Source organism: Anoplophora glabripennis, unplaced genomic scaffold, assembly GCF_000390285.2.
Source record: "Anoplophora glabripennis isolate ALB-LARVAE unplaced genomic scaffold, Agla_2.0 scaffold19, whole genome shotgun sequence".
In the NCBI taxonomy this organism is placed as follows: domain Eukaryota; kingdom Metazoa; phylum Arthropoda; class Insecta; order Coleoptera; family Cerambycidae; genus Anoplophora; species Anoplophora glabripennis.
The window spans coordinates 468,253-479,484 of record NW_019416327.1 but is presented as its reverse complement, the minus strand read 5'-3'; the positions used below and the strand labels follow the sequence as shown (position 1 = coordinate 479,484).

General features: G+C 33.1%; 1 protein-coding gene across 1 annotated transcript in view; it reads right to left on the bottom strand.

The window, feature by feature from the left end:
- Positions 1-4,614: 4,614 nt before the first annotated feature.
- The window catches only part of LOC108915028 (zinc finger E-box-binding homeobox protein zag-1), a 33,196-nt gene continuing 26,578 nt past the window's right edge, over positions 4,615-11,232 (bottom strand). Inside the window, exons 5-6 of the mRNA XM_023454118.1 lie at positions 9,093-11,121; positions 4,615-6,627 (exon numbers count right to left, since the gene is read on the bottom strand). Coding sequence (XP_023309886.1) covers positions 6,434-6,627; positions 9,093-11,121 — 2,223 coding nt within the window. The 3' untranslated portion in view covers positions 4,615-6,433. The remainder of the gene's footprint in view (positions 6,628-9,092; positions 11,122-11,232) is intronic.

Sequence of the window (11,232 nt, the reverse complement as noted above, 5' to 3'; positions counted from 1 at the left end):
CAGAGCACAGTTTTTAGTTTTTAGTTTACAAGATCTATGGTCTCTAGTCTAAACCACGGAATACCATTCTTGGTAATTCTGTAGATATAAATTTACACTTCTAAGATTCAGATCAGAGTTATGTGATCTGAACAATACGATCACGATCTGATAGCAATCGTTAAGATCGCCACAAAACGTAGAATCAATTCGAGTTTTAGGCTATACAATACACTTCTTGACATTGTGGGTTGCATATATCTGAAAATAGTATGATTATGTAACTTACATCACACTTAATAGTGTAAAAGTATATTTTAATTACATTTTTAAAAAATATTGAATGGGGCCGTGTCAAAATTTATAAATATGCATAAGAAGTAGCGTATGAATGTCAAAATTGAAATTTTCTTTAAAACGGTTTTTTTTATTGAATTGAAAAGGCCGTTCAATATTTTTGACTGATTGGTATTAGTTTATAACTAATTTAAAGAGAAAGGTAACAATTTTTAAGCTTTTAAAAATAATTTTCAAGAAGTGTATACTTTTCTTAAAATAATTATCTCAAATAATAGATCATAGAAATTGAAGCCTGCATATTTTTTTTTTCAATGTTGGTATTGGTACGTAGTTTTCAATTTTATGTTGCATGTTGGAGATATTTAAAACTTGAAAGCTTACTTGATATGTAAAATGCAAAATATTAATGTATATATTTTTATAGTGTATAATAGTGTAATAATTATAGCATTTTTTAGTTGTTTTAGCTGAAATGGTGTAAAATTATGCTACTAATAGATGTTGATGATAGGTATGTAAACTAGCCTAAAATAATCATTTCTAAATGTAATTCTTGTTTTTAATTTTAAACTCTTGCAGTCAGTAGTCACTCCTCCTATTACAATTTAAGCAACATACTATACATATGTATTACTCTCTAATACAAGAAATTAATCACTGTCTTTTTATTTAATCTATTTAATTTATGTACATAGTTAAGGGTACAATAAGTTAAATGATTTATTTTCCTGTTTAAAAGTAAGTAAGTAAGTAAGTTTCAGATAGATTTTAATTGTAAGACTGTATTTGCTTGTTTCATTTTTAGTAATTTTCGAGAATAAATCGGAAATATATTATCACATCAACCTTTCATAAGCATATGCAATATCGTACTGCTTACAGTTCAAATTAATGCCATTTAACAAGTAGATAAGTATCTATCAATAGAAAATGTTTCAAATTTTAGATCTGGGATAAGGATAAAACAAAGTTATCTGGAACATAATAGTGTGGTTTATTAAACCAATGATCTGGTATCGATACTACATATTTTAATGTATTTGGCTTTTGACTAGGTACAATAATTATTGTTCTGAGATAGTAGTGAAGTAATTTAATTACCCTATAGTAGGTAAAGGGAACTTAGTAGATTCTTTTGAGATATTTTATTTTTAACTCGACAATTATCAATAGGCTAATAATCAGTGATGTATTTTCCATTATTGCTATTTAACTCTCCCAACATTTCAACAAATTTTTTAATACCTCTTCTGTAGAAATCCTACAGTTTTGACTCAAAAAACTAATCCAACTAAGCTCTTTTGTCATTGTTAAAAGGAATATATCACTTAAGGAGTTTGACAAAGAGTGAGAGAGGTGAAAATCAGAAGGCACAAAATCAGGAGAGTAAAGCGGGTGGGGGGCAGAACTTCCCAATTTAACTTCCGAATGGTCATATTGGCGATATGTGGTCATGCATTGTCATGTTGTAACGTCATATAGATGATCAGGCCTTTTTTGTTGAATAGCCACGTGGAGTCACCGTACTTATTGGAGTTCTGTGTTCTTCATTTTTCGTCCCCATGAGGAAAACGTTCCTTATGAGTACGTGTTGATCGATGACAGAGCAATTGCCGAGCGTTAATTCTTATTGTTTTGGTTCAAAATATGTGGGACTTAAGCACCTAGTCTTTTTCCATCGAATGCAGATGGTTTACTACTGTTTTGTGATCACATCCCATCTCCTGAGCCAATTCCTTTGTTGATTATCTTGGAATTTTGTGAAGGAATTTTCAATTGCTCTGTATCAAATTCACCAAGGCATCCAGAATGATTCATGTCTTTATATAAGGTTGAAATTACCTTCTTTAAAACATGGAAACCATCGAAAGGTCGTTTATTGTTTCTTTATCACATCATCACCATATATGGCACAAGTTTCCCAAGCAGTTTGAGCAGTTTTAGCCCTGTCTCGAATAAAAACAAAAAGAAGTAAGTCGAAAATGGTCAATTTTATAATTTTACATTCCACCTCAAATGAATGAAAATTCACAAAAGTTAAATCCAACGGAGCAACCAAAAACACAACTTATAGAGCAGGGGTCGGCAAGTAATTTTAGGTGGTCTGGATACTTTTGAAAATTTTTGACGAGGTCCAGAAAAAAAACTCCGTTCCTTGTAAAAGAAGGTTTATCGGTATAAAACTATTTTTTAAGCAAATTATTATCTTCTGTGAAGCCATTCACCAACCAGTGGCAGAATTGTAAACGTGTGTTGGGATCTAAATTTTCAAGTTTCTTGAGCAGGAGTTAAATGAAATCTCCGAGGAAGTTGCTTTTTAAAGTTTTGTGCACATTAGTTTTACCTACATTTAATTGAATTTGCAGACACTTCATAATCTGCGTGTGTGGAGTGATGAGAATCCTAAAGAAACACGACAATAATGACATTACCTGGTAGCCACAGCAACCGACATCTTGTTTTCAAAGCCTACTGAACTCATAGTATTAAATCCGTGACACTGCTATGCAAACTGAAACGTACAGACCTGCAAATAATGCCACTTTTCTCAAGAATGGCTTTCTGTAGGCGATTTTCTCAAGGGGCAATAATTTTTTTAAATGAAACAACCTTTTCAACGTTGCTGCCAGTTTTAAAAAAATACGACCACTGTAAAAGTTTTGACCACTAAAAGGGAGAAAACTATCACCCAGTATATCGATTTGACTAAAGCTTTAAGAAATAATACGCCATAATAGTGCCAAATTTTAACGCGACCGGCAAGAAGGTTATGAAGTTATTAATTAAATTAGTTTTATTTTTGACAATTTTGAAGGTCTGTAACTCACAAACCAGAGTTTTTATTTAACTTTTTTTTCGTAGATATTTATGGTCTTGAATATGCAGTCAAACGTTGTTGGTGATATTTGCGGACACCCTGCATACTGCCGTTTCGATTTTTTAAAAATTGAGTACTCTTACTTTGTGGATGTGCCTCGTACATTTATTTATACCCAAAAAGAGAATCTTTTTTATTTTAATGTTGTCCAAAATTGTCGAATTTTCAAGCAGAATTTGGTAAAAGTTGAAAATAAACAAATTGTGATGAAAAGCTTCAAATTTGCCAGAAAAGTGCAATCTAGAAACATGTATAAAATTTATTAGTCGAATATGCCACACTATGGCAAAACCTAGTAACTATATTATGAATTATTATAAATGCTCTGAATTAAGGCCTAAAAGTATCTAATGAAGCTTCTATTTGTCTTGAAATATGAATTTTGTTAACAGCTGTGGTAAAATAAAAAAAATATAATTTATCTGTGAAGTGGCTCCAACTCCATATATTAGAGAGAGTGTTCCTGTATCCCTTATTTGAACGTGTTACTATAACTCCGCGGTCGAAATTATAGAGAGTGACTCATCGCTAGCTTTTGTACTAGTAAGGGGGATGAAGCGTGCCGGGAACGAAAATCCATTGGCGTGTCTGCGTAAAAGGCAACAAGATATAGAAAATATCGAAAAAAGATAATAAAACATAACATCTAATATTTTTTACGGTCTGCTATAATCGGCATTTTGATCCATTTTAATTATTACAGCATTTTAAAACGTCCCAGTTGTATTTTTTTAATTTATAAATTTATTATAGCCATGGAATTAGACCCCTCGTCTACGCTTATGCTATGACGTTTCTCAGGACGGGATAAATCAAGTCCGTTTACTAAAAAAGCATTTCCCTATTCCCTACCAAGTGCAAAAGGCGGAGATAGAATATAGATCGACGTTCAGTGTAACTCAGTCTATAGACGATTATAGATTCTATCGATGTGCGTAGCGAGCGGCACAAAGATAAATAATATTGAACCGTATAAAAATCATTTTATATTTAATACACATTATGGTAATAGTGTTATATTATGTCTGAATCACTCTCTATAATTTCGACCGCGGTGGTTTGTAATGCGATTTTTTAGCCACCCTGTATTTTTCAAAATATATTAAACTTACCATGATGAAGATCCTTGCTTAACAATTTAAGGGTTGTTGAAAGCTCTGGACACCATGAGTATAATCAACAGAAAAATATTTTTTAAATAATTTGAGTAATTGTACTTATGGACATCAGTTATTCCGTTAACTTATTAATTATTAATTATGAATTTTATGGAAAATGAGAAAGAAGTAGCCTACCTACTACTTTGAAACTTGTATTACAATTGTGTATTATGTAAATTAGTGACAAACTGCGATGGCTTATCGAAAAATAATATGTTATTTAGAAATAAATATTTTTTTTATCGAGAATCAGAATTAGTTTAACATGAAAAAGGAAGTAGGTAGAAAAACATGAAAGAATTTTTAGATTTTATTTGTGTTGAATAAAATACATTTTCCAACTTTTCGTAATAGAATTTACACAGACATCCCTTATAATCACCATTTTTACAAGACCAACTATATATAAAAAATACAATAAAAAACTTTTAAACATAAAAGAAATAATAAACAAAAATGGATTTCAATTTAAACTCTATGGCTAAATATATTACAGATTCTTTGGTAAAACTAGCCAATGTAAAAAATACAATATTAACAAAAAAATCCACACAACAATAAGATGCAAAATAAATATGCACCAAAGAAATGACTAAATCTTGGCAGAAAATAGAATATAAAAATAAAGAGAATTTAATTTGTATAATAGATGATTAAATCTAGATAAACTTTATATGTCAGACATAACACGTGTCTGAAAGGAAATAGAAAGTCTAGACAAGAAGAAGGAATAAACATTCAGTATTTACAGAATACCTATACACAGAAATTCATAGAGTATCTTAAGTAATTATTAAAATTTATATGCATTAATATTATAAATTGTATATATAATATATATTTATTATTCGAATTTGTTCTCACATACCTTGAGATATCTATATAATAAATGCTACTTTTTTATCAGTTAACATTAGCAGTACTAAGTAAATAGTTTTATATCAAATGACTACGTTATTGTCAAAAAACCTTACATATATTATAATATAAACTCACACACTGGAAATAATCTTAGGTACATAATTTGGAATGATGCTTATTTATGTTTTGCTTTTAAAGTACTCTAAAATATATTCTCAGTAAATAAATTGGTAACTAAATCACCGTTAACTTACAAATATAATTTCTTTTAATTAAATGCTTATAAAAGTTAGTGAGTAACGACTTGCACCATTTTTCATTGTATTGTTGAAACTATCAGCACTACGTATTGTCAAGTAACACCTTAAATGCAGTGGCTGCTGCGGCTCGCCTCTTATTGTACTGTTTACAAACTATATAGGCAGGTTACCAATTTCTTATATTCTACGGTATTATCGATGTATCGAAACCAAATTTGCTACATTTGGGCTATACAATTTCGTTGGTATATGGCACTTATAAAGCAAGAATTATATTACATATCTACATACTGGTAATAATAAAAAAATAATATCTCAAATCTTCCAATCACAATAAACTTTTTTTTATAATATATACCCGACTAATTTAATGGTAACTTATGGCATTTAAATTGTTTTAAATTCATCAATTGCACGTAACGACTATTAATTTTTTCGACCATTGCCTTGGTGCCCCATTGCCTGCTGTTACACCACTACAGATACAAGTGGTGGAAGACGGTTGATTTTCTGGCACTGCTCGACTGTATACTATGAGTATTCTTATACAGGTACCAGACAAGTTATTTACAAGCTATACTAAATTAACTCTCATACAAATATTCATTAATAAAACGTCTTTCTATCAGAATGTCCAAATTTACATAAAAACCATATAAAAATAAACGTTAATGGGTAATGCCGTTCATTCCAAAAGGTGCACGAACACTCTGATTAAGAAAATATTTTTGTGACACATACTAATTGCACATTTATGGCTATGCACCTTCTAGAAGTTAACACTTTCATTTGAATTACTATAAAAAAAAAGAAATATATTTTTTTCAAATTACTGTTAGGTTTAAGTCATAAATATTTGTATAATCTCTCTTAAGTTTTTTAAAACAATATGTACAAAACGTAATATTAATATTATTTTGGCAAGACATATTTTTAGTTAGTAGTAGGTACAATGACTAACTTGGCTTATGTACATCACACCAATTTTACATTATTTACTCTCTGTACGGTTTACAGTACGAATACCGGTGGTTCATATGTTGGCTGTATGAACCAGAATGAGAAAATCTCTTTAGACATTTACTGCACTGAAATGGTTTTTCTCCACTATGAAGTCTTTTGTGTTCAGTAAGGTGATGTTTGTGTTTGAAAGCTTTGGGGCATTCATCACATTTGTGAGGACGTTGACCTGTAACAAAAATATTAGCCTATAAAAATATGCTATGTGAAAATAAAACACCTTAAAAAATGTTTATGTAATTATTTTGTGAATGAATGCGAAATAATGAAGTTTGATAATAGGAAATTAGTTTTTTTTAAATATATATTTTATTATTGGCTCTCCATTTTAACTTTAATAGTTTTAAACTAACTCAAATAAATTCATAAATTATTCTAAAAATTCCATCAATTTTTATTTCGTAATTCGTTAATTATTACCTGATATAATAAAAGAATCTTGAGGTTAGATATCTTTTCATACCTAAGCCAGGTACTCATCTGTGCTCCATATCTGTATTTGTATCATGCATTGCTCAGATACAGTATCAGCTTACAATGTATATGTGAGGCGTGTATCGTACTGCGATCATCTTTATCCACAGTATTTGAAGAATGTTCACCGTAAAATTATGTCGTCTCTAGACGATTCTATTATGATAGCAAGTGCTGCTTATATATACTTATACATAATATAAACGTCCACGAATATTTTGGAAATGACTGCTTTACTTCCAAAATTTGAAATTTCAATCAATCAGCTGCCATTACAAAAATTTCACAAGCATTTTGAATATTTAATCAATCTAGTGCGACTAAGAATTCAAAAAAGGGATACTAAATTTAGGGAAGCTATTTCAGTGAAGACAGATTTGCTGTGACTTTGAGATATTTGGCAAGTGGAGATACTTTTACAAGTTTACAATACTTGTTTCATATTTCCAAACAAGCTATAGGAAACATTATACCAGAAGTTTGTCAAGCCCTCAAGGAACATATAACATATTAATTTACACTTTGCAGCCATTGTAGGCGGACCTAGTACATCACTTACAGCCACCCAGGTATCTTCTCGTGAATGCTTTTTATAAAAGTATTTATTTTCCAGATTCCACAAAATTGGGGCATTTTTGTACTCTTCGATTGAATCTGAACACTTTTTTTCACTCCAATCCATGATCGCACCCAAAATTTACAGAATAAATACTGCAACGCTGATTGATACACTGGCATTGTACTAACTTGTGCTCATACTACGAACTGTCCACACTATTGCTCTGCTCCTTTTTGTGTTCACAGTGTTTACCGACAGACGCTCGGATTGCCAAAATGGAGCGCAGCTTGTTCGCAAACACGGAGCGCAAGATATACACATTATAAATTTGTTACAGTACATAATATAAATACAGATAAGGAGCTTAGATGAGTACTTGGCTCTAAATTTTTGGTGTTAAAGAACCATTCATTCCAATGTACACATTGTCTGACAATGCTACTTCAAACAACGCTACGAAGAGAAGCGGAATACAGATTGATTTTGATCTGCGTCACTTGCTTATACTATACGTTGTATGGTACGAGGTTGATGTTCGCGCTCAACGAAGGCAATGCTTTTTTAGAAGGCGTTCACCGCATAACTATTCTGTTTATTTCTGCGTATTAAATAAACAAACACAATACATTTTCAATATAGAATTATACCTAAATTATAAAATTTATACAAAGTTAAAAATAATTTTAAATTGCACAAACGGTTTTAGATGAAGTGGTGCATTGCTTGCGTCACCTGGCGAGTCGCCATTGTGGTATAATTCAATGTTAGTTGGGACATGTAACCCATAGACTATACTCCGCGGTAGAAATTATAGAGAGTGACTCATCGCTAGCTGTTGGACTAGTAAGGGGGATGAAGCATGCCGGGAACGAAAATCCATTGGCGTGTCTGCGTAAAAGGCAACAAGATATAGAAAATATTGAAAAAAGATAATAAAACATAACATCTAATATTTTTTACAGTTTGCTAGAACCGGCACTTTGATCCATTTTAATTATTACAGCATTTTAAAATGCTCCAGTTGTGTTTTTTTAATTTTTAAATTTATTATAGCCATGGAATTAGACCCCTCGTCTACGCTTATGCTATGACGTTTCTCAGGACGGGTAAATCAAGTCCGTTTACACCCAACTAAAAAAGCATTTCCCTATTCCCTACCAAGTGCAGAAGACAGAGATAGAATATAGATCGGCGTTCAGTATAACTCAGTCTATAGGCGATTATAGATTCTATCGATGTGCGTTGCGAGCGGCACAAAGATAAATAATATTGAACCCTATAAAAATCATTTTATATTTTATACGCGTTATGGTAATAGTGTTTTTATATTATGTCTGAGTCACTTTCTATAATTTTGACTGCGGAGTATAGTTATTTCCCGCAATACCTTCAGTTAAGAACCTTGTCTTAATTACATATCCTTTACATACCGAGTTTTTTGGTATCGAAGAATATTGTTCGACTTCATTTGACAGGATTTTTAGGATAAAGTTTTGAATTTATTTGAACTAGCTTTAAAATGAAGTAATAATAGTGAGTTTTGTTGATTGTTTTTAACATTGGAATTTAGAAATAAACTAAAAATATGAAAAAAAAATTACCTGAATGTTCGTATTTATGTCTAGCGAGTGAACTTTGTTTCGAGAAGGATTTATCACATTGATCACAGGTAAATTGGCCTTCAACTTCAGCTTCTTGGTTTCCCAACACTGGACTGCCGAGGCTCTTCAGGACGAATTGTGACATTTTACTCCTCTTACTGGCATTCGACATGTCATCTTCGGACATACTGTTTTGAATCTCCCTTCCTTCGCTCCATGCCCTCTTATCTGAGTTGGGACTTAGGCTAGATATCCTACTGCTAATAAGTTGAGAGAGGCTTGGAAGATCCGTAGCTCCAAACTGCATTAATTGGTCCATGGGTACCAGACCCATGCCGGGTAAGGCAAGTTTGTGGGCTGGTTGTGCTAAAATTTGAGCCAAACGGCTACTGTTGAAGTCCAGAGGAGAAGGCGACTGGCGGGGCTCGGAGGAATTCGAGCTGTGGTAGTGATTCTGGTAATGCATGTAAGGAGTAGGGCTCCTGGATGTCTTTCTGCTGAGATTGACAACCTCATCGATGCCTTCCGAGTGGAGATTGGCAGAAGACGGCCTTCGTGGAGAACTAGATGGGGTTGATTCGTTTGATTTGAGTTCTTTTTTAATAGAAAGGTCTAGTGGTTGCTCTGAAATATACTGATTTGGAGACATACTTAAGGAGACTTTATGGTTTCCAGAGTTTAAAGGCATGATACTTGATGGGTATCGAGGTAAAGAAGAAGCGGGACTATATGGTACTTGTATTAATCGACCTTCTCGTCTGTCTCGAGCTCTGGTATTCTGAAACCATACTTGAACCACCCTAACTGGAAACCCAATAGTAGCTGCAATTTTCTCTAGGTCCTCCCGTTTCGGTCTAGGATTTAATTTATAATTGTCTTTTAACACTTTCAGCTGTTCATCAGATATCAGCGATCTTACTCTAACTTTCCTACCATCCTCTGAAACATGGTCAGTTGTCGTAAATGACTCAGAGTCTACTTCATCGTTTGTATTGTAATGTTTGTCGTAGTCTTGATCTTCAGCTCCACTAATGCTGTCATTTTGAGCATCATCAGATTTTGTGGTTAGAGCATCTTCTAGTTTTGCTGCTAGGCCTTCGCTTCTTAGGTCCTCACACTCATGTTCTTCCAGTAAGTTGGAGTTTTCGAAGGTTTTCTTGCAAATACTACAATGTAGCATTTGTTTTGGGGAATGTGCTGGCGTTATGCTGTGGGAGTCATTAGAAGATTCTGAAGATACTTTTCGCATATTAGCCTGCAATAATTCTTTGGTAACTGTCGCATTTACGGTTTCTAGGATTCTTTTTACTGCTTCTAAGTCTCCATTATTAGCTGTACTATGTTCAATGGCATTGGTTTCAGATTTACTTTGGTTTTCAGTCTCTGCGTCTGCTTCTTCATCCATTACTAAGTCTCCACACTCAGAAGAATTTGAATGGTGTACATTTTCATTATTTTCTGACTTAACACTAGTGCTTTCGAAATTATTTACATTGTGGAAGGGTTCGTGTGGCTTTGATTCCTCAGAGGTACACTCTATACTATCTAGTAACTGTGGTGCTAGTGGACTCATCCTTTGCGCACTCTGTTGCTGCAACTGCTCTAGTAAATGTCCCAGTGCTGGCACTGTGTACGGACTAATAGGATGACCAGCATTTAGAAGACTAGGGGGTGCTAGATAAAACGGAGACATTGTGGGATTTCCCGCCAGCGACGACTGAAATAACGCTGCCGCCGCCGCTTCTGAATATTTCGGTAAGATCGGCAAATACTTATTATGATTAGGACTAGTTGTGATGTTGTTGTTTATCGGACTCATGGAGGACCTCTTTGGGCCTCTCAGATTCTGCTGGACGTTCTTATCTAGCAGCGAGCTATTCGAGGGTGCCCTACTTCTACCTAACTTGAGATTCATTACTAAACATTTCTTTGATGTCATGTGACTAGAATAGGATCCTGAATGAGAAAAGCGCTTTCCGCAATTTCCGCATTCGAACGGTTTTTCCCCGCTGTGGATTCTAATGTGTTCCTGAAATGAAAATAAATTTCTTCACATTCTTATATAAACTGAACAATTAATATCTAAAAATTGTGTTATACAGGATGTAAGCAAACGAATAGGTCTTACTTCAAGGGTCAC